Source organism: Cavia porcellus, unplaced genomic scaffold (genome assembly GCF_034190915.1).
Source record: "Cavia porcellus strain 051 isolate PalLab524CR breed Dunkin Hartley unplaced genomic scaffold, mCavPor4.1 scaffold_23, whole genome shotgun sequence".
Lineage (NCBI taxonomy): Eukaryota > Metazoa > Chordata > Mammalia > Rodentia > Caviidae > Cavia > Cavia porcellus.
Genome location: NW_026947506.1, coordinates 37306905 through 37329275, shown reverse-complemented (window position 1 = coordinate 37329275; position 22371 = coordinate 37306905). Strand labels below are relative to the sequence as shown.

General features: G+C 41.0%; 1 protein-coding gene across 12 annotated transcripts in view; it reads right to left on the bottom strand.

Moving 5' to 3' along the window:
• The window catches only part of Trrap (transformation/transcription domain associated protein), a 116749-nt gene that overhangs the window by 20444 nt on the left and 73934 nt on the right, over positions 1-22371 (bottom strand). For all 12 annotated transcript variants that reach the window (XM_063234157.1, XM_063234162.1, XM_063234161.1 and 9 more), the window contains 16 exons: positions 21339-21449; positions 20017-20163; positions 17484-17697; positions 16858-16983; positions 14877-15023; positions 13975-14174; positions 12861-12982; positions 12326-12539; positions 9633-9812; positions 9119-9265; positions 8027-8146; positions 7552-7839; positions 7321-7458; positions 6332-6444; positions 5809-5944; positions 5073-5264 (listed from right to left, as the gene is read on the bottom strand). In XM_063234157.1, the coding sequence (XP_063090227.1) occupies positions 5073-5264; positions 5809-5944; positions 6332-6444; positions 7321-7458; positions 7552-7839; positions 8027-8146; positions 9119-9265; positions 9633-9812; positions 12326-12539; positions 12861-12982; positions 13975-14174; positions 14877-15023; positions 16858-16983; positions 17484-17697; positions 20017-20163; positions 21339-21449 (2595 nt within the window). The remainder of the gene's footprint in view (positions 1-5072; positions 5265-5808; positions 5945-6331; positions 6445-7320; positions 7459-7551; positions 7840-8026; positions 8147-9118; positions 9266-9632; positions 9813-12325; positions 12540-12860; positions 12983-13974; positions 14175-14876; positions 15024-16857; positions 16984-17483; positions 17698-20016; positions 20164-21338; positions 21450-22371) is intronic.

Sequence of the window (22371 nt, the reverse complement as noted above, 5' to 3'; positions counted from 1 at the left end):
AACACGGTTATCATCTTTTTGGGCCAATAAGTACATTTTGCACCACATCCCTTCTAGATGTCTGTCTAGTTCTTAAACCCCAGCTGTGTTGCTGGTCCCAAACTTCAGATGGCCTCTCATCAGTAGCAGCTTGGCCACAATTCTATGTCTACCCAAATCTATGCCAAATCCCATCTCTGCTGTCCTTGTCTTCCTGTGGCCCACAGGAATTTCTCTTCTCTAAATCCTTGTCACTTATTTTGTATCCTACTGAAAAAGCACCAAATCATAGTCTCCCTTTTGCTTCTTACAGGTATGTCCTCTTCTTTAGGTTGGCTGCTTTGAGCAGAATCCATTGTTTATTGAATTTCTCAAACAGAACACAGTTCAGTGTTACCTTGTTTCATCTTGAGTTTCAAAACTGCCTAGAACTTACGATTTTCAACTATAGTCCAAATTTACTTTATTACATTCAGATTTCTGAAACCTTTATCTAAATCCTACCACACTGTAAACAATGTTTCAAAAGCTTTACGAAACACAGATTTACCACTTTGGCAGATTTTAGGATATTCTTAGTTACACAATCATCTTCACCAGTTAATGCTAGAACATCTCTATCACCTTCCATAAAAGCCCCTTGCCCATCAGCAGCCTCTCCATCTTCTCTCTCCCTGGCACATGACAGCCAGTAATCTACTTTTGTGCTAATGGATTTGCATTTTCTGGACATTTCATTAAATGGGATCATGTGCCCCTTTGTGCCCAATTTCTTTACTTAGCATAATGCTTTCAAGGTTCACCCATGCTATACCAGTATCAGTTCTTCATTCTTTTATGGCTAAATAACATCCCATTACATAGATGTACCACGTTTTGTTTACATGATAATGGACATCTGGGTTGTTTTTACTTTTTGGCTACATATGAGAACTGCTACTATGAATATTCCTATGTAATTCTGTATGGCCACAAAAGATGAAGAGCAGAAGTATAGAGTTACAGATTAGCTATGTGTAACACATCAAGGAGCAGTCCGACTATCTGCAAAGAGTCTGCAGGATTTTTACAATTCCACTAGCAGTGTGTGAGAGTTCCAATTTCTTCACATTCTCAAAATCTAGTTAGTTATGCTTCAGGATGGTGGCACACACCTGTAATTCCACCATGTGAGAGGTTATGGTAGAGGGAATGCTACGAGTTCAAGGCCAGCCTGGGCTACACAGTGAGTTCAAGATCAGCCTCAACTGTATAGTACGACCTTGTCTCAAAAAATAAAAGCAAACATAAACATGTTTTGAGCTGTTTTCCCTAATGTTGAACACTGGTTGTTTATATTTTTGGGGAAAGGCCCAAAACTTTTGCCCATTGTTAAATTTTGTTCTCTTTATTACTCATTTATAAGAGTTCTTTATATGTTCTAGGGAAAAGTTCCTTAACAAGTAAGACTTACACACACTCTCCCATTCTGTAAGTTTTCTTACTTGATGTCATTCTTTGAGGGACAAAAGTTAAATGTTTTTAAATAATTTCATCAAATTTGAGCAATCCAGGGCTATCATTTCTTCACATATTCTTTTTCTTTCACACCACTGCCCCTGTGCCAGTAAGTACGAGTATGCTGGCGGGCGTGTTAACATTCCACAGACCCCTAAAGCTCTGCTCCTTTTTCTCCACTGTTTTTTCTTTCTGTTCATTCAGCTAGATAATGTCATTTGGCCTGTCTTTGAGTTTGCCGATTCCTTCTACCTGCTGAAATCAGCAGTTGAGGACCTGTGTTAATACATTTTTCATTTCATTCTGTTTCAAAAAAGAAAAGTAAAGTATATATGTGGCCTTCAAAATTTTCAGGAATACATTAGAGCTTTTAAAAGTCCACTATGGAGACCTTAATACCCCATGTTCTCTTTAGAGAAGTTATGTAGTCTCTTGTGCCCTGGCTGGTACTGTTTTATCAGGTAGCTTTAATGTTAAGCCAATGCTGCCTTTCTTTTTATAAGTGCATTCCAAATGGCTTTCCTCTCTGAGTAAGCTTTCAGGTTAAATGAAGACAAACCTTGTTAACAGGGAGCTACAATGCTGGTCAATTAGTATGAACACTCTGAGATCAGAGTTTTTGGGGTTTTTAAATGTGTAACATGAAGTTAGCTACCAGTTTTTAAATATACCACAGAACTGAGTAAAGGGAGAAGAGTACTGGGACAATTAAAATAATACAAAGCTTGCTGTTCTTTCTGAAATACAATTTTTCTTTAGTAAATAATGTTCCTTAGATTGTGCAAGTGTCTGTTTAATTTCCAAAATTTCTAAGTTGATTCTGACAATTTCCCCAAGTATTCTTGTTGCTCTCATGAAGAAAGATAACTTCAGAGATCCTTACTTTGCCATTATGGAAATTCTGCCTAGAAGTTGCTCCAAAAAAGAATTCATAATCCGTTTTAGTTTTTTTTTTTTTTTTTTTTTTTTAAATAACCAAATTAGTGGTTATTTAAAAACAATATTTTTTTCCCCCCAGGGGACAGTTAATAGTGTTTTCAGTTACATCAATGGAACACACTTCCACCTAAAATCTCTCAAAACTAATGAAAATTTTTTATAAAAAGCACCAAGTTTTAAGTGTTATTTTGGCCCCCTTCCACTTCGGTTCTCTCAGTGTCTCTTTGTGTCCTTCTCCGTGAAAAGAACGATCCAGCAATTCTACTTCCAGGTATACATTCAAACAGCCTGAGATGAGTATGCCAAAGATGTCCCTGCTCACTCACAGTCAACGCTTATTCCCAGTAAGTGTTTCACATGTGCACCACATCTCTTTCCCACTCATCTTTTGATGTACACTTAGGCTGACTCCATATCCTGTCTACTCTGAGTATTGTGGATAGTATTTCACTTGTATGTGCAACCTAAAAAAGTCAAATTCATAGAAATAGACTAAAACACTGGTTACCAGAGGCTGAGGGACAAGAATAGGAAGGGTAATTACAAGTTTTAGTTAGAAGGAACAAACTTTCGCAATCTATTGTTGAGAATAGTAACTGTAACAAATGATGCATGCAAGAATTTTTTCACCATTAAAATACTCTAAACATGTAACGTATCCAATTTGTTAGTTGATGTAACCAACTTACTAATATAAACACATCCCCTCCCAAAAGAGAAAAAACCCACTGCATTTCATAAATATGTAAGTCAATTATTTGTTAATTTAAAATAGTAATAGCCACATGTGGTGGCACAGGCCTATGGTCCCAACTAGTCAGTAGGCTGGGCCAGGAAGATCACTTGAGCCCCTGTGTTTGAGGGCAGCCTGGGCAATACAGTGAGAACTCCATTGCAAAACACAGAAGAGCAATTATCAAAACAACATGAAGTGCTATTACATAGCTTTCTGAAAGGCATGGTTACAGGTGTTGTCTGTGTTTTTTGTAAGATTTCTTAGTTATAATGTTGGTTAGTAGTGTGGTAGGGAGATAGAAATTATCCCTTTAAATGGAGTCAATTTGTCCATAACCACGTATTTACAGATTACCAAGTATGAGCAAAGCACTAAAAGAGAAAACTGTCTATAACTGCACCTCTAAAATACCAAATGATGACTGTATCTGAAATGATACATTTAATATTTCATGCTTGAAATAAACTGTACAATAATTCTGTTATTCATTTATAATGAATTTTCGTTATTTGCACTTGATACTTGTTGCATTAACACATCTAATAGCTCTTAAATGTAATCTTTCCTACAAAAATAACATCCCCAAAAGCTACAGAGGCAGGCAACCCACCTTTATACTTTTAGAAGAAAAAGTCTACATCCAAGAGAAAGCTTTAGAATATCATAATACTTTGGATTACAGATAGTACATATCTGCAAAATAGACATGACTTTAGGGTATACTTTGAGAAAAAGCAAAACCATCAAAACCGAATTTCTTCAACAAACTTCTAATCCACTGTGAAGAGGACCGCAGAATCAGAGTATACTAATAAGCCACCATGGGGTCAGGGGTTTAGAACAGTGGCGTAAGTGCCTGCTTGGTAAATGCGAAGTGGTTGAGTTCAAAACCCAGCACCAAAAAAAAAAAAAAAAAAAAAAAAAAAAAAAAAAAAAAAAAAAAAACCACAAAAAGCAACTATACTGCCATGGTATGAAAATGGTTTGTCTACTCTGAAACTCATACTGATTTAATCCCCTACAAATTAAAGGTATTAAGAGAATAGAAACTTAACCTAACTATGATGTTTTGAGATGGGCTGGTGTCATCAGGGTGAATTCCCATAACTGAATACTGGTAGCTATTTAAGAAGATAAACCAGAACAAACACTCACTCTGTCTCTTACCATCTATCTGATGCTCTATATCACTTAGGGACTCCACCAGCAAGAAGCCTACCATGAAATGTACCCAGTATATGGTACTGTATTATTAACAAAGAACAAACTAATATATAATTACAACTCAAATCTCAAAACTATTTTTTCAATAGAATACAAGTGTGACCATGCAGAATCACTATTGTAGTATCAAGCCCACAGCTTCACTCATGCATAGCACTAGTGGCTGCTCTGTTCAGTATACCAGAGATACAACAGGGAACAAGGTTGGCATAATCCCAGAAATATATACATGGAGTCTAAGCAGTGGAAATCTTAAGAGTTGAGCAGCTGAACAGTGGCTGGGATAATTTGTTAGAATAGCGCAGACAATACAGAAATAGTTGCGGCATGGCCCATTCAACAGCAGCATTAAGAGGCTTGATGGTGGGACCTTTTGGACTAAACAGTGCCATCACACTGCTGATGATACAGTGCGCACGGAAGAAAATCTCTACTCAAACTCAGAATCATCAAAAGGACTTGTGAGAATGTCTCCAGTCATCAAGACCTTACATCCTTCATAAATACCAACACTGAGGCGCAACACTTGTTTTCCCCACTCTATGGTTTAACTCTGATGGTGAGTTTAAATGGAAAAGAACAGAACCAAGGAAAGACATTTCCTCTACTGTCCAGCTCACTCCATGGGCCGTACGTAGACTTGAGCTGGTCTGCTGCAGGGGCTGAAGCTATGCTCAGGGGAGGGCGCTGTACCCACCTGCAGAAGGGGCGTGTGCACATGGGACACTACGTGGGGCAGCCGCCGCCACTCACGGATGGCCAAGCTGCTGGCCATTTCCACGAGGCGCTCGATGAAACTAAGCTGCTGCTCTTCAGGGTGGCAGATCGCCAGGTATCCGCGGTACATGTTGACTTTCCATGCCATCTCTTTTGGGCAACTTACTTCTACCTGCAAAGCAAGATTGTATAGAAAGCGATGGGCATTCTTCCCTCAGTATAAAAGGTCAAAAAAGAAAAAGTTCAGTTTCTTGTGGCAAATTATATAACGCGATAAACAAATTTTATGACTACAGGTACAACCTTACTTTCTTTAGAGAAGTCATGTGTTTATCTTAGACTGTCTTTTCTGGACACTATCTACCGGCAAATTCTAGCCCATGGTCAACCTAGCACATGTCTAACAGTAAGATAGATCACACATCTAGCTATAAAAGCTGCACAGAGGGAAAACAGGAAGTGTATTCCTGTGCCCATTCTCCATTATGCACTAAAATCCTCATTATAAAGTTTACTTTAAAACACACAGCTAATTTATAATTTCACTCAAATTTAGAGGAGGCATTAGAAATAACCAGAATTAATGCTTCTCTCTAATAGTTGTCTCTCAACTCAAAAAGGTTCAGCTGGAGCTAAGGAGAAATTTCCAAGAGACACACAGAGCTCCTCCTGTGAGCCAGGCAGCCCAATCAGACCAAGAGCAGAAGCTCTCTCACCTGCACCAGTGCCTCCTTCATGGCAGTCCAGTTGGATACCCTCCAGGCACATTCCAGGACCAGGTAGGGGTTTATGTGACCTTTGGACTGGCCATATTCTGTCAATGCCTCCCACTGGTTCAGCTCCTTGGAGCACCTGGAAGACACAGGGTGGAGAGCAAAGCTTAGACACAAGCACTCTGCCAGCCTAAGAAGGTGGGATTAGTGTTCTAGGTGGTGATTGTCACTACAGATGGAAAGAGTGCCACAGCTCGGGAGACTGCTTTGGGAGGTCCCACTGGGCTTCACTGCAGAGTGAACTACTCACCCTTCCTTGGTTACCAAAACTGCGTATCATGTGCCCAAGAACCCAGAGCCAAGATGCAGCAGGAATAATCTGTTTCTTCATTAGCAAGATTTTAAATGCCATTCTTAAAGACTTTTGATCATTCTTTACGTGGGCAACTGTTGCAAGGAATTCTCTTATTTTCCCTTGGTTCCTTTAACTGATCCTGAAATATGTCAAATCCTATGTTCAGCTTACCTGATCCAGTGGTCTTCCCAGAGCTGGTATTCAGGAAAAATGGCTGGGGATGCATTACTCCTCTCATGTTCCTTTTTGGCTTTATCCATCGCCTTTTCATAAGATTCTTGGGCCTGAAAAGTTAATGATGCTTTTAAGCCACTTTTTAAGTAGAAACAAGTTTTTTCATTGTCAATACTTGAGTGTAAAGGGCAAACTGAATCACAGAGCGGGAGTGTGCTGGAATTCTAAGACCACTTGATGACCTCAACTCACCATTCAGACAGAATATGAGGGAATGGTGTGAACACCACACAGAATGCAAGGGAGTATGGCCATCCAGTCCTGGGATTAATTTCGCTGTTTTTTAGTGATCAAAACTTGTAAGGCTATGCTTGTATTTCCCGAGTTCTGTATCTTAGTGTCCTACTCACGCTGAGACTCAGGCTCTGTGGCTCACACCACAGTGCAAGGACAAATCTGAGGATTAAAATTTAAGCACAGGGGGCTGGGGATTTAACTCAGCAGCACAAGCACCTGCCTGATAAGCACGAGGTTGTGAGTTCCATCCCCAGTACCATAAATGAAATTGAAATGAAAATAGAACTTAAGCATGGATAGCAATCTACCTACTTCTTTCCAACCAGACAAATGACAGTAGACAAAAAGCACCCACACCAGCATCTAATGTTAAAGATTTAAGATTGTATTTCAAAAAGTTCATGTTGGCCTGGGGATTTAGCTCAGCAGCATAAGCACCTGCCTTGCAAGTAGGCGGTCGTGAGTTCGATCCCCGGTACAGATTAAAAAAAAGTTCATGTTATATATGTTGATTTCTCTTAAATTAAGACTTCAAGTCGAGGATTATTCTACTTCATATTAGAAGAGTTAAGTGCTTCAAATAAAACACTATTCATACACAAACTTGATTTGAGGACATGACATTAATGAATCCCTAAACTTGTCTTTCATCAGCATGTACCCAAGCATTTTACCCAACAGTGCCTTACCTGCTCAAAGAATCCATGCTGCTCGTATGCGATAGCGGTTGCCGTCTCAGAGTATTTGCACCGCTTCTGCCATAAGCCAGCCCACATATCTTCCTCTTGTAATAGGGAGTAAAGCTCAGCAAGGGAATCCAGTATCTCCTGAAAACAGAACATGGTTCCCTTTATTATAATGTAAAATAACCTAGGAGATGTGCCACTGAAAGCATGACACCATTTCAAGCCAGTGCTCACCTGCTGAGGTGGTGTTATGCTCTCCTGCTCATAGAACTCTGTTGTTTGCTTTGGCTTAATCTGCAGGCTCAGACCTTTTTCAAAGGCTTGGTGCTCCAGCATCAGTGTGGAGCGGAACCAGAGATTGTGTGTCTTCCCCAGGTACTTCAGAACACAAGGTCTGATGGGGATTGGGGGGACACACTGGGACATGGCCTCCACGAAGCAGTTCAGTGCACTGGGTTGACAGTCCCGTTGCACCTGGTGACTGCCACTGCATAGGAATGGACTTATCTCCCCTGCCAGGGCCTAGAACAAGAGAGCATGCTGACTTAGGCCTTTGTTCAAAATTCAGCAAGAATTTACTGTCAGTCTTAGATAAACACTTAAAGAGTTCCTTCATCCTCTGAAATTTAAGACTGTTCTTTCACAAATGCTTTTCAAGAACTAAAACTACTTTTGTTTTATCCAAATAGGATTTTAAAAATATACTCACATGCTGCTGTCTATCAGAGAGGATTTTCCACAATCTGGGGAAAAGCTGGACCCAGGTTTTCTCTGCCAGTGTCGTGGAGATATGGCACAGCTGAACAAAGGCACTGAGCAGCGCTCCAGTCTGGAGACAGAAAAGGATGAGCTGAGGTGCCACAGGCTGTGCCTACCACATCCATGCTCAGAAAACACAAGTCATGGCGTAAAAGCTAAGCCAAATGGTGAGTTAGGGTCACCATGGGGACCATTACTCACAGAAGGCCTTTAGGTTTGGGGACATGGACCTCTGGCCCTTCTTAATGGCAGCAATGGCAGCAGGGACAGGGGTCTATTAAGGTGCCCTGTCTATGTGATGACAGCATGTCATTTACATATTTAAGGATATTAGCTTCCTGCTTAAGCATTTTATGCTTATCCAAAATGACAACTATCATTCAGATTCAAATTCAAAGATTGATTTAATGCAAAATTCAGGATTAGGCACCAAAAAGTTTTAATATACAAATTATTTGTGACAGTAGTTCATTCATCATTTTTCTTAACCTTGGTCGTAATATGAACAGAATCATCACTGTTTCTGTTAACCCTTCCGAAGTGACTTGCAGTACAGAGACTTAACTGATCTACTCAAAGAGTTACGAAAGAAAATGTTGACACCCACAGTTGATCAGAGGGTTGTGCAGAAGCCAGAGTTTCTACCTGGCTAAATCTCAAAAGCAGAGGCATTCAGCATTCTCACTCCACAGTAAACTTGATTTACTACAGTAACTTGCCCTCCTTTTTCTTTTCTTTTGTTACATTAAAAAAGAACCCAGCATTGTATCTCATTACACATTTTTAGTAAATTTTGCTACTTATTTCAAGGGATAGCAGTGAACATGTTAACCTCTTTCTCTTTTTTTCTGTGAGACACTAACTGCTTTCTCACATCTTAGAACTATACAGTGGTTTCACTTATGATAGAAAAGACAAGTGTACCTAGTAAAAGAAAACATACACCAGTGTAGAATAATCCTGATTCAGGATTCTAAACATTCAGGTTGAGAGTGTGCAGGAAATGACACACACACCTATCCTTCCAAACTTGCATACAGACCTTCACTTCACGAAGAGTGTCAAGAAACTTGTCATGTCTATTGGTTAACATATGCAGCTGGTTTCCAATGTCCTTTTCAGAAAGTTCTTTGGTTTTGGGTGTGCTGCTCTGATCTCCAGGAGCCAGTTCAATATCTATCTCAACATCCTAAAAAAAATAAGCAAAACCAAAAGGTCAAAGAGTAACTCCAACAAATACAACTCCTACAGACTACATTTTTGGCAAGTAAAATTTTTTGTCAAAGAAAGATTTTCTGTGTATAGGGAAGAGCAGATAATTTCCTCTTCCCCTACTGCTGAGGAACTGTCTTCCCAAAAGCCAACTACTAAAGGAAATACCACCTAAAACTTTAGTCAATACAAGATCCTTCTCAATTTTAGGCAAATCTTACTGAACTCAAGTCACTACACTGAGAGCTTTCTGGAGTAAACAAAAGTTGATACACTGCTCTTGCCGGCATGTAACTCTAGAGCAGGAATCTGAATATTCTGCTTGTAAAACCCAAAGGCTTTACCTCCTCTTTGGACTCGCTGTTCTCTCGCTCCCGAGGCTCCTGCTTGACATGTGTGACCATAGCAAAGGCGGCTCGGTCGTGGCTGTCGGCCAGGTTGATGACATTGGTTATGGATGGAAGGATGGCCCCCTGGCAGCTGGTACCAATGGGAGTGCTCTTCTCACACACAGCCAGGAGGAGCTAGAAAGGGTTATAGAAAAAAAGACAGACCTAAAGCATTTGGGATGGGCACAGATGGTAAAATCCCAGTCATCTCAACAGGTGTGCACACAGAAACAATCCGCTCGGTGCTACAGTGCTCCAAGATTAGACAGAGCTAACTTTCCTTCCTTAGCTCCGGTTCCTCTGGTTCTGTAGGTTCCGTGTAGCTAAGCCTCCTTCCCTCTCCTATCGCTCTTAGAGGCCTCTTCCAGCTCACAGCCGGGAACATCACTGCTTCCCTACTTTGCCTTCTACATTCCTCTTTTCTCACTGTCTCTGTCACACACCCATGCCCTGCCAATGTCACCTCCTACCTAGACAGAGCCTCTATTTCATCTCCAGACCCTCTCTTTCATCCCTTCGCTTTCCACACAGCTGACTTCATTACTCCCCTAAGTCCCAAAAGGTTTCCTCAGCCTCAGGGGACAGCAGAAGTTTCTCAAGGAGATGTGGAGATCTCCTGTGAAGTGTCGTAACTCCCACCTGCTTGGAGCACACCTGTTCACTGTATGGCACCCCTACATTGTGTCTATCACGGAGCTTCTGGTCCACTGCTCCTGACCACATCACTCTTCAATTCAGAATATTAACTGAGCACCAGCACATGCTTTGGAGGCCCTGCATGCATTTGTTAACTTCAGAGATGGCTGATACATCAAAGGGAAGGACATATCTGGACCTGCTTACTACAATACTGCAACCAAAGAACAGAAGAACTGCCAGAAAATAACAGGGCTTGAGATAAAGAGTGTGGTAAGTTCTGTAACAATGGAGCTCAAGGACAAAATCTCAGCTAGATAGCAGGAATGTTTTGTAGTGCCCTACTGCACGGCAAGTTGAATATAGTTAGTAACTGTGTATGGTACATACAATTACAGTACTCCCTTTATTTCAAAATTGTCTTCAATTTTGTGAGTAGTGAAGTTTACCACAGAAAATGTTACATGTTTAAAGTGACAGATATGTTGATTAGTTCACATTATTTTCATACACTGTAATATCACCTTGTACCCTCATCAATACGTAAAATTACAAATTGTCAACAAAGCAATTTTTAAAGAAAGAATTTAAAAAATTTGTATTATATGCCTAATGAGCCCAGCACTTTAGAGGCTGAGGAAGGAGCATTACGTAGTCTGAGGCCAGCCTGGGTTACATAGTGAGATCCTGTCACTATAAAAAAACAACATGACAACATGACCGATGAGTTTGACAGGAGATCACTAGAGAGGAAGAGAGAGACAAGACAGTGCTGAAAGAGGAGGCAAGAGAACAATCATTGGGCCCAGAAGGCCTAACCAGGAGGTTGGATTTTGGGTTAAGTGTAAGGACAAGGAGCCATGTGATCTGCTCTGAACCATTCTGCAGCAAGAGGAAATGGTGGTAGACAGAAGGGGAGGCAGGAGAACACTGAGGAAACGACTCCCTTTGTGCTTGGGAAGTAAACAGATGGTAACAGCTGCAGAAGGGCTTTCAACTGGTAACTGTAGGCGCGGACCAGATACACTGGGACAAAGGCGGAAAGGACCTTGGCCTGAGCCCTTTCTCTCATCGATTCACATGTAGCTGCCACAAAATCTCATTCCATACTGCACCTGGCACTGACACAATGTCCATTCAGCACAAACAGAAACACAGTACTCTTCCAGAGACCTAGTCCCATAGTTCTCTTCCTTTGCATTAGAGAGAACTTAACCTTCTGCCTCAGTTGTCTGATTCATTTCAGGTAAGCACTTGTAGCTGCTACTGGAAACTTCAATTGCTCAGAGTCTGAAGCTGATGAACAAACCAAAGAATAAAGGATAATTCATTCAAGGAACGAGTCAGTGCACAACGAATCTCACTGTGATTTTGCCAGGTGCATAGGGAGCATCCCAACTGTCCTGCCAATCCTACTCTAGGTCTGGACCTAGAGCATCCTATATTTCCAGCATCTATCTTGTTGCACTAAGGATTCAAAACCAACAGCACAGTTAGGCTGCCCTACCTTCATATCTTCATATTTTAAGAATAACAAATGGCAATCATAGTACATAGCTAAATGTTCCACAGCATGTAAACAACTTTAAAATAGTTGTATTGCAGAAAAATGAATCTTTGTCTACAAATTAAGAAATATCACTAGATTTTTTTTTTGAAAAAGGATTTAAATAAATCAACCAAAACCTTCATAATGAACACTTGAACTTAAATCTTTATTAGTTCTAGAGTAACAGCAGATTCAGCTAAGTGTGGTAATTCCAGCACTCAGGAGGCTAAGATAGGATGACTGCACCAAGTTTGAGGCCGGCCTGGCTCCATAATAAGTTCAAGACCAGTCTGAACACATAGTGAGACCATCTCAAAAAACAAAACAAAAGAAAAAAAAAAAAAAAAACATTGCAAGCTATGCTAGAGATTTCTAATTCACCTTAGTGAAAGTGACTTCCACGCCACTCAAAAAACCCACACTGTGCCATCTCAGCCACTGATGGTGCGCTCTCCTTCCCTACCTCAATGCACTGCTTGATCCAAAAGTGATTCCCCATCGCCTCCCAATTCTGGGAACAGGTCACATACAGCAGGCGCTCGTACACCCGGCGCTTCATAGAGTTGTCAAACACCTCAAAGAACTTTGCTCTGATGAGTGGCTGCGCACAACGCAGGCCTGAGAGGAAGGCAGGCTCAAGCTTCGCAGTCAGCTCACTGCCAGACAGGGCCTCATCCCTGTAATCAGAGGAGTCACACCAAGATGTAAGAGTGGGTCAGACAATGGCTGCTCAAGCTATGAGCAAACAAGTAGAGAACAGGTGGACACCAGTTCTTCAGAAATGTCACTGTCTGTCAGTGGTTCCTTATCAGTTATGACAGACTTAAGCAACCTTTCAGCCAAAGGCTCAAGGATGACACCAAAATGGCTGCATGATTTAGTATTTAGATGATTATTTTTAATTTACATGTAAGTAAAAGACGAAAGTTACACTGTGATGGCTAGTTAGAAACATGATGGGCCAATGTATGCAACATGTGATTAACTGCTATAATTACCTGTAGACATAGTTAACAAGATCTAAAAACTGGGCATTTAACTCGAGGTCTTCTGGGAAACGTTTTTCTATGTAGGTCATCATTTTCACAAGCAAAATAGACTTCTCCCGGAGTGTAGGTGTCTGCACAAAATTTGTTTTGTAAAATAAAATGTTAGTTATGTCTATTTGAGAAAAGACACATTTACAAGTATTTCAGCCATGTACTCCATTACTTTTTAGATTTCTGCAATTTTATCAATTACAGTAAGACAAAATTACTTATAACAAGAAAACAAAGATGACTTTGGTTATCTCTGCATAATTAAAATCAAGATGTGCTAATAAAGTTTTAAAAGAGATTATGGAGGTTGGGGATTTAGCTCAGTGGCATAAGCACCAGCCTGACAGAAGAGCGAGGTCATGAGTTCGATCCTGGGTCCAAAAAAAAAAAGTTATGGGGGATTTAGGTCAACAGCATAACCAACCACCTGCCTGGTAAGCACAAGATCATGAGTTTAATCTCCAGTACCAAAAAAACAAACAAACAAACAAAAAAACACAAAAACAAAAACAAAAAACCAGGGAAGTAATCCTTGCAATAATCAAAGATCATAATGCCAACAATAAACATTAATCTTTGTGGCAGGGATACAGCTTAAGGGTACAGAGCCTGCCTAGCAAGCAAAAGGTCCTGAGTTTTTTGGCATTAACACACACACACACACACACACCCAGCTATGATTCACTTTGTAGATAAAGTAACTGAATTGTAAAACAAATCAGACATTTGTAGTCATCTCATTACACATTAATAGTCCTTTATTATTACCGTACTATTATTTTCTAGCTTATGTCTAATCACCATTAAAAAAAAGTAAAATGCTGCTTAACACTTTTAACAGAAGCCACAATAACATGAACAACTGGTTAACCTCAAGTTTTTATGTAACATTGCTAAGTGTACTGAGTGAATTACATCCTAATTGAAGGTAATGAGGGTGCAAATACCTTTAAAAAAATTTTTCCTGCTTCAAGAAGTTTCAGAAGAGCAAGAAAGTAAAGCTTGAATTTTCCCTTGCATTCAAATGAAGGCTGTTTGGGCAGAGCACAGTGGCCCTCCCAGCTCAGGTTACCTGATTGGCTGCCATGGGAGAATTATTCTTAACCCATTCTTCCACAATTTTCACCACAGCCCGGAGGATCTTGGCATCTGGGGACTTTTCAATGAGGGATGTCAGAATGGCCTGGATGAAATTCTTACGCATCTCCATGCTCATCACAGCCAGCCGTGTCTTCACCAGTTCCAGACTTAGCATTACCAGCTCACTTGTTCCTGTTCATGTGGAAACAGAGAACACATTCCAACAAATCTCTACGGATCCTACAAGGGACACCACCATGCATTACTTTGCATGCTGGTTTCTGTCCATTTTCCCTCCAAATCTTGTCTCCAGTAACTGGGATTTGAAGGACTCATTACTTTCTTACTGTTGCACCTTCTAAGAGTGGCCTTCTGTAAGCTCTGCCCACAAGGAAGGGGAATGACCAAACTGGTGAGGCCCACATAGGCCACTCCAGCCTCTCCATCATGTCCCACCCTGAAGCCACAGTCACAGAACGTTTAGGTTCTGAGGTGCATCCAACAGCCATGCCAACCAGAGCCCCTTGCCAAATGTTAATCCATCACCCAGTCTTCTACAGGCCATGACTTTTTTCTGGAACCTGTGACTTAATTCTTCTGAAAGGGCAACTCTGAATAAGCAGCATTTTTTCAACAGAAATCTGTTAATCTTTCCTTAATGGTAAAGGTTTCACATAAGGGTGTGACCACTTTAAAAAATTTTTTAAACTTATTTAAAAGCAGATTTTTATAATGAACTCTTTGATTTTAAACATCTGCTATAGAATAGTTGGAACAAATTCCACATGAACCACAGGACTTCATGTTAGTTAGTCCACATTCACATTTCAATCACATTGCCTGTTTTGCTCAAGTATTCAAGAGTCTGGGGAAACACAGGACTCAAGCTGTCACCTGCTGTTGCTTCTGTGCTCCCAGATGCTGCCTGTGGATTGAGATGCTCTCGGACCATCTTCTGCAGAGAACGCATGAAAACAGAGATGAGTCTGTCAATGTAGCTTGGGTTGTTACTACAGGCCGACTTGAGGATCATGAGGGTTCCTGCAATGAAGAAATCACAGAAGTTTTACAACACAAAGTAACAAGACCACAAAACTGGTGTACACCTGTAATATCAGTACTCAATAAGGTAGGGAGAAGAATCACTATGAGTTCCAGGCCAGCCTAGGCTACAAAGTGAGTTCAAGGCCAGCCTCAATTACATAGCAAGACTCTCAAAAATAGTAAGCGTGCTGATGAAGGAAAAGAAAAAAAAAGAATGATCTTAATATGCCCACTGTGAGCTTCTCCAGGCACATGATATACTCTGAAGCATTCTGTTTTCACTGCCACCTCTTATGTCCACACCGTCATGCAGAACTGACTTGTGCTCTAGATTTTACATTTAGGTTTTCACACACCACCCTCATGAATAAGATACGACATGGCTGGAAAGTGAAGAAAAGATTTTTCACTCGCCTACCTGAACATGACAAATATAATACAATTTAATTTGCACTTTGTTCTGAAAACATGTAAGATCAGGTAAAGTCAGCAAAGCCAACACTAGAACACGAATGATAAATACACAGAAATAATCAGCCTTTCGTAACTGACTTTTTCTAATAATCTTGACCCCAACTTAAATAATAATTTTAAATTTGTATTCATGGATGACATCATAGACTAAAAAGTTTTTGCAATTTACAGAAGACAACATCCCAGGCTGGGACAATTTCAGGCTTGCCTTGTTAAACAGCCAGCTCTCAATACAGCAGTCAGTACACGGCCTGCCTCTTTAGGTGGGTAGCCCATGATAATGTCTGTGAGGCATATGGGACGATGTCTGACATTCCCAGGCACTGTTCTGTGGAATGCCAGTGACAGAGCCTGGTCTATCCCAAGGAAGAGATGAGTGTGGCCAACTCTCCAGGTCCACCTCACCCCAGCTCTGTCAACCCCACAAAGGAGGAAACAGGGCTGCAGGGCTCAAGAAGGTCAGCTCATCTCAGGATCTTTGGAGAATGAGACATGTTCATCTGTTTTGAGATGGGAGCCAGCAACTACGGATGATCCCCCTAAGAGTCACAAATGCTCTCCTCACTCTAAATATGCCCAGTTCCAAAAATACAGCAGCAGGTATGGTGGCACACACCTGTAGAACTAGTACTTGGGAGGTTAAGGCAGGAAGTTCAAGGCCAGCCTAGGCTACATAGTGAATTTAAGATCAGCCTGAAGTATATACGAAGGTCTTATTTCAAAAAAACAAGACAAAAGAGCGAGGAGCAAGCTTGCACAGCAAGAGTTTAAACCAAATTTATCTGGCTCATGAATAGAAGATCCCCAGCTTGGAAAGTAGAACATATGTAAAAATAAAATTATAAATTCAGATATAAGCATTTACACAATGAACTATCTGTGTATCTGCAGACATATATGAAAATGACACACTCCAAAATGTTAAACACAGATTACCCATGGGTGGAGAAGCTTACAGTGACATGTATTAGTTTTCCTTCATTTATATTTATAATGTTTTACACAATGACTGTAATAAAGGAAAAAAATGGTAACCCCAAATCCAACACTAATTAAAAACATGAGTGACAACAAAGCAGAGTATCCAGTCACCTGGATTCCAGATACCTGGGAATCAAAGTTACTCAGCTGCCCTGATTACCTTTTGTTTCACTTGGGGCAGTCAGAGCCAAATCAGTGAGACAGTGAGTCCTCAGGAGTGGCATGCTCGCCAGATGGAGGCATTGTGGGCAATGGGCGACGCATAGGTTCCTGCCAAACCAACCCATCAGCTCAAAGTTCCTCCCAACAACCATGTCCAGGTGTAGGGACTGGTACCCAACTAAACCACTGCTGAGAAAATCAGACACATACTCACCGAAGAGCTGGGAGGGATTTGCATTGGTGGCTTTCTCATAGTTGGTTAGGCCTTCGTAGATGACCTTCCCTACAGCTGCATAGAGGCACTCCAGCTCTTCATACTTTGAGGCCACACTCGAAGTACCTGAAATGGAAGTGCAGGACCACAGACTGGGGTTGGCACAGTCTTCACTTACACACTGAGAGCTCTGGTGCCTGCAGCAACTGGCACAGGTACTTCTCTCTCACTGTAGGGCAGTGAAGCTTTCTCTCTGCACTGGTTCCATGTTTAACAGGTAAGCTTTTCCCTCACCAACTTTACTAGAAGGCACTCCAGATACATTTATTTACAACATGGGAAACTTTGACCTTGCCAACTGCTCAACATTTGTTGCAAGATACTTTAATCTAAGCCCCTTTTAATATCTAAAGGAAATAGCTGTGTTCAGCAGATGAAGAACTGAATTTCCAAAGCAGACAGATAACAATGCAATGCTGTTAAAAAGTCTGTTCACATTTTTTTTGTAAGGAAGGACTGAATAAAAGGAAAGGGCATGATGAAATGCCTGAGTGGAGAATGAGCATCCTCAGCACCGAACACGCCCACTCATCCACTGGGAAAGGCACTGCTGGGAAGCCACCTACTTGGCTCTGTTGGGAAGATACTCATGAGGCGAGAGAGGAGGCTGTGGACGGCACGCAGCACCTTGGTATTTCCACATGTCATACAGGCAGCAATGCCACGCTGCAGGGGTTTGAAACTACTGAGAATAGCTGGGGACTGGAGTACAGTGAGCAAGAAACTCAGCACTTCTAATCCTGTGCAAATATTTCCGTAGTTCACTTGATTTGGCTGCTCCTGGGGTGAAAGAACACAAACATTCACAGATAAAACAAGCACTGGCAACAGTGAATTACAGAAACACAAATCCACCACTGTTTAAAATCACAGGCATTTGGAAACTAAGTAAACATAGCTAAGGAATAAACACATCATACCCATCAAAGCATGTGACTACCACATGTAGTAGGAGTTCATGTTTTGTTTATAAATTTGTTTTAAATATTTAGCTAGCTCTCTTTCTAAAAGACCCATTTAAATATAAATGTCCAATACTAAATAACATCAGTATCTTAAATTTGCTTCTGTTGAGAAAGAAAATGTTGGTCACTGCTCACATTTAGTTTTCAGAGATCAAGAATTACTATATTTTATAAATGGAAATACCACTACAAAAAACAATGCTGTAAAGAGAATATTTTTAAAAATTACCCATATATTCTACTAGAGTGATGGGAAAATAGTAACAGAAGTAAGTTATTTTGTGGCATACTTTCAAAGTACGGTTAGACTATAATCCATGAGTAAACTCAGAGTAAATACCGTAGCTGTAAGTACACTGGAGAATATTCTTGGGGCAAATAGAAAACTAGTTAAATTTTACTAAAAAACTGGGCTAAGGGACCTTGCAAGCGTGCTGTCATGAGTTCGATCCCTGGTACCAAATAAAAAATTTTAAAAACTAGACTAAAAAGCAAATTTACTCAATAAATTTTACCTCTTCCCTCCCACTTTTTAACTGAAAATGCAAAAACCCCTTCAAAGAGAAGTATCTTTCAAACTGCCTATCGCTGAATTAATCTAATAGATGGTGACAGTATTAAAAACAAATACAAGCTGAAAAACATACAAAACAAAGAGCATGGTTTATAGTAAAAAAAGAGTCCTGCTTCGTGACCCCGTGTCTGTGGCCCGGAGTATGTCCTGTATGTTTGCACACAGACCACAGCAGTAAGGTACAGCATCTGGCTTCATGAACATGCTATCCAGTGAAGTGGTAGAAACTGCCACTACAACTGAGCACTCAGCAAGGAATGCATGGGACAGAGAGTAACTTAGTACCTCAGAGACAAGGGAGGAAGAAACAGACTATCTAGAAGTTACACACCTAGCCAGAGTCTCTCGAGGTTCTTTATGGTCCTGATTCATACAGAGAACCACATTTTATGACCTTTCAAAACACCTGAACAAAACATCTGAGCAACCGCATTAGTCTTTGCAGGCCAATACAAGTGCTCATGATGGTACATGCCTGTAATCCCAGAACTCAGGAGGCTGAGGCAGGAGGATTGCTACAAATTTGAGGCCAACCTGGGTTACATAGTGAGGTTAAAGCCAGCCTGGAATACACAGCAAAACCCCGTCACCAAAAAACAAAAAAGAAAGTGCCTACAGTAAGTTTTATAAATCTAAAAGTAAAATCTTTCATATTATATCACACTGTGATAGACAGAACCTGTAACAACAATGAAATGGCTACAGCAGGACAATAGCTTTTATTACCACTGGAAAATTACAAGATTATGGTTTTCACAGAAACAAGATAGCCAGGCAATTGCTCCCGAATGCTGATTATCTGACTAACACCCTGAATCCAATACAGTTCACCATTAAATCTGCTTTTAAAATTCAAGCTTTATTCTTAAAGTTGGGGTATAAACCAACTAAAAATGTTTTTCCCAAAGCAGATAGGTCAGTGTAAGAAATGCATCTGCAACATATAAGACAACTATTAGGTTTTAAACACCCTAAAATGTATTTTGAGGCTTTGTGGGAGAACTGAAGCTTCAAAATTACGTTCAGAGTATAAAGTAAGAACCAAAATGTGTAACAGATAGTGAAATAGGAAGAAAATGTTCCAAGGGGAAGGGAAATGGGGGGGGGGGCCCACACACACAAGGGGAAAAATGGAAACAAAGCTTTTCTAAATGAGAAGAAGAGTTGAAGGGAGGGTAGAGGGATGGAAAAACAGATCAAATTATATCATATATAGGCACAAATTTCCTATGAAAAATGTGATCACTATACCTAAAATGTACCGAAAAATTTAATTAAAAAAAAAAAAAAAAAGCTGGGGGATATGATATAGCTCAGCAGCACAGTGCCTGCCTGGCAAGTGTGAGGTCCCGAGTTCAATTCCCAATACCAAAAGAGAAAAACCCAACCCTACATTCAGTGCATCAAACTGGCCCCTCCTTACAAGCAGCTAGAAGAGAAAATAGACGAGGTCACTGACTCGTAGGTGGGGATTGTCAGTCAGGCTCAAAAGGGATCCACAAATATCGCGGGTGACAGCCTCAGCAATCCCATCCCAGCCTAATAGAAATGTGCACCTACCACAGTCATCAGCAGCTTGTCAAACCACTGCAGCTTGAGCTCCGACTTGGACCACATATCCGGTCTTAACGCTGTCTTCAAGAGATTGACACAGCGGCGAGACAGTACGTCCCCAGGGGACCCTGCAGTGTTGGTGTTGTCATTAACCTACAAACACATTCAAATAACAGTCAACACATGTCTATGGTCATTCCAGGAATACTAGCAACATCTTCCTGACCATGCCTGTGCCCTCACATCTAGACTTTCCACTTCGTGGTGACCTTCCCTAGCCTGACCTCCCCTTACTGGCTCACATGTCCCCTTGGCTCCTCTGCTGCTTGTACAATGGACTGATCTCTAGCCATCTGAACATTCTTCCCACGGGGCTCCCAGCATAGGCCCCATACATGGCAGGGACATAACAAGGAGTTATTTCCTTCTCTCCAGTACTTGGAAATTCTCAGCTCCTGAAATTCTCAACAGTACTGCAAGACACATGATTTTATTTAATAGCTGTGAGAACATGAGCCCCCCCCCACAAAAAAAGAGAATGTTATAATAAAAATTTTATTTACAATGTTTTTTGAAATATAAAAATGAACAATTTGGGAAACAGATGTCTAGGCATGAATGATAAATCAACTTAAATTTATCAAACTGGGATTTAAAAAGATCTTAAATTGATTGTTACATGTTACATAAATGTAGTGCAGATCACACCATCTACCTCATCACCATTCTGACCTATATACTATTCCCAATTTACTAACAGAAAATTTGGGGAGAAGAAAGAGGGAGAGCAAAAGGATTGAAAATGATCAAGTGCTCTCTTGATCACTATATGTTTAGTGTAACATATACACTAAAATTGGAAAATGATCAAAATGCAATGAACATGTACCAGTTTCTCAAAACAATTATTATACAGCACAAACATACTGAGAAAACTAAAATTACCATATGTTATGTACATTAAAATGTTAATTAAGACACATTATTATCAGTGAAAGAAGAAATATTTTACTTTTTTTTTTTATATTCTGAGACAGGCTCTCATTGTAATATATGGCCCAGAATGGCCTTAAACTCACAGCAAGCTTCTGCCTCAGCCTCCCATATACTGGGATTAGGCGTACATCACCATGCTGCCCGCCTTGGCTTTGGTTTCTACATCACACCAATTTTAATACACACAGAAGCAAATTTCAGAAATATTGACCTGCCATAAAATCAGTGGGACCTGGCAGGAAAGTAACAGAACTGCTCTTAGGCCTGATCTGTTTCTTTTTGACTCATCTGTCAGAGACAACATTATGCAGTGTCACTAAGTAGTCCAGTACCTGACAAGCCACTCGGATGAGAAAGTTCACCACGGTATCTGTGTGCTGCTTATCGATGGGCTTGGCGAGAAGAGAGTCAGCTCCAGGCAGCGATTGGCTCCTCCCGAACACCTACAAAGGCCTGTCTTTTAAGGCAGGAAGGGCTTTCTGAACCCAGGGTGCTGACAAGTTCAGCCAGCTGACAGATGTGTGGGACCTCCCAGGGAGACAGTGGTATAGGCATGGGGGACATGGACAGATATGGCCTCTGCCCTTGCAGGTGAGTGGGAAACACAAAATGGCAACAAGAAAGCAATGGTTTCTTTGACAGAGTAACAGAGAGAGTGTGTCCTAGCAAATGAAAGATAGGATCACTGAGGAAAAAGCCAGCCAGGCAGAAAAGGCTGGTGGACAGGTCTTACGCAAGCAGAGAACATGGAGCATGACAGAGTGGAGGAAAGGCCTGGTGGCCAGGGAACTGTACGGAAATGCCTGGGGAACAGTGGTACCGGCAGGGCCTGAAGGCCTTGGCTAAAGGGAGGGAATTGTTGGAAAACTTAGTTCTCAAAAAGATTCCTAAGAAATTACAGACACTCTAACCAGTTTCCTCTGACCTCAGTCTGAAAAAAAGTCTGTGGTCCTGACTGCTTTTGTAAAAAAAAAAAAACCAAAACCAAAACCATATACTTGAATAGGATGAAAATGGAAGCACCTCAAGAATCCAGGAGTAAGTTTCAGATTCTCCTTATCAGGAGAGGTGACAGAGACTTAAGAGGCCATGGCGAGGTGGCGAAGAGTTGGAGGTTCCTGGCCACGAGAGTGGAGAGAACAGAACGGATAGTATAGATGGGTCTAGGTTTCCACCTGGAGCCTCAGTGGAAGAGAACCACCTCAGAAGATGGGACAGTGAGTGCTGGAACATGAAGTTGAAAGTGGGTGGTCAAGCCAGTGCTGGTGAGACAAGCCATGATGCCAGATGAGTAGAGCTGACAGCTCTCAGGGATTCCACTCCAACATGGGGTAAAGATCAAGATGTCCAGGGCCTCCTCCATGC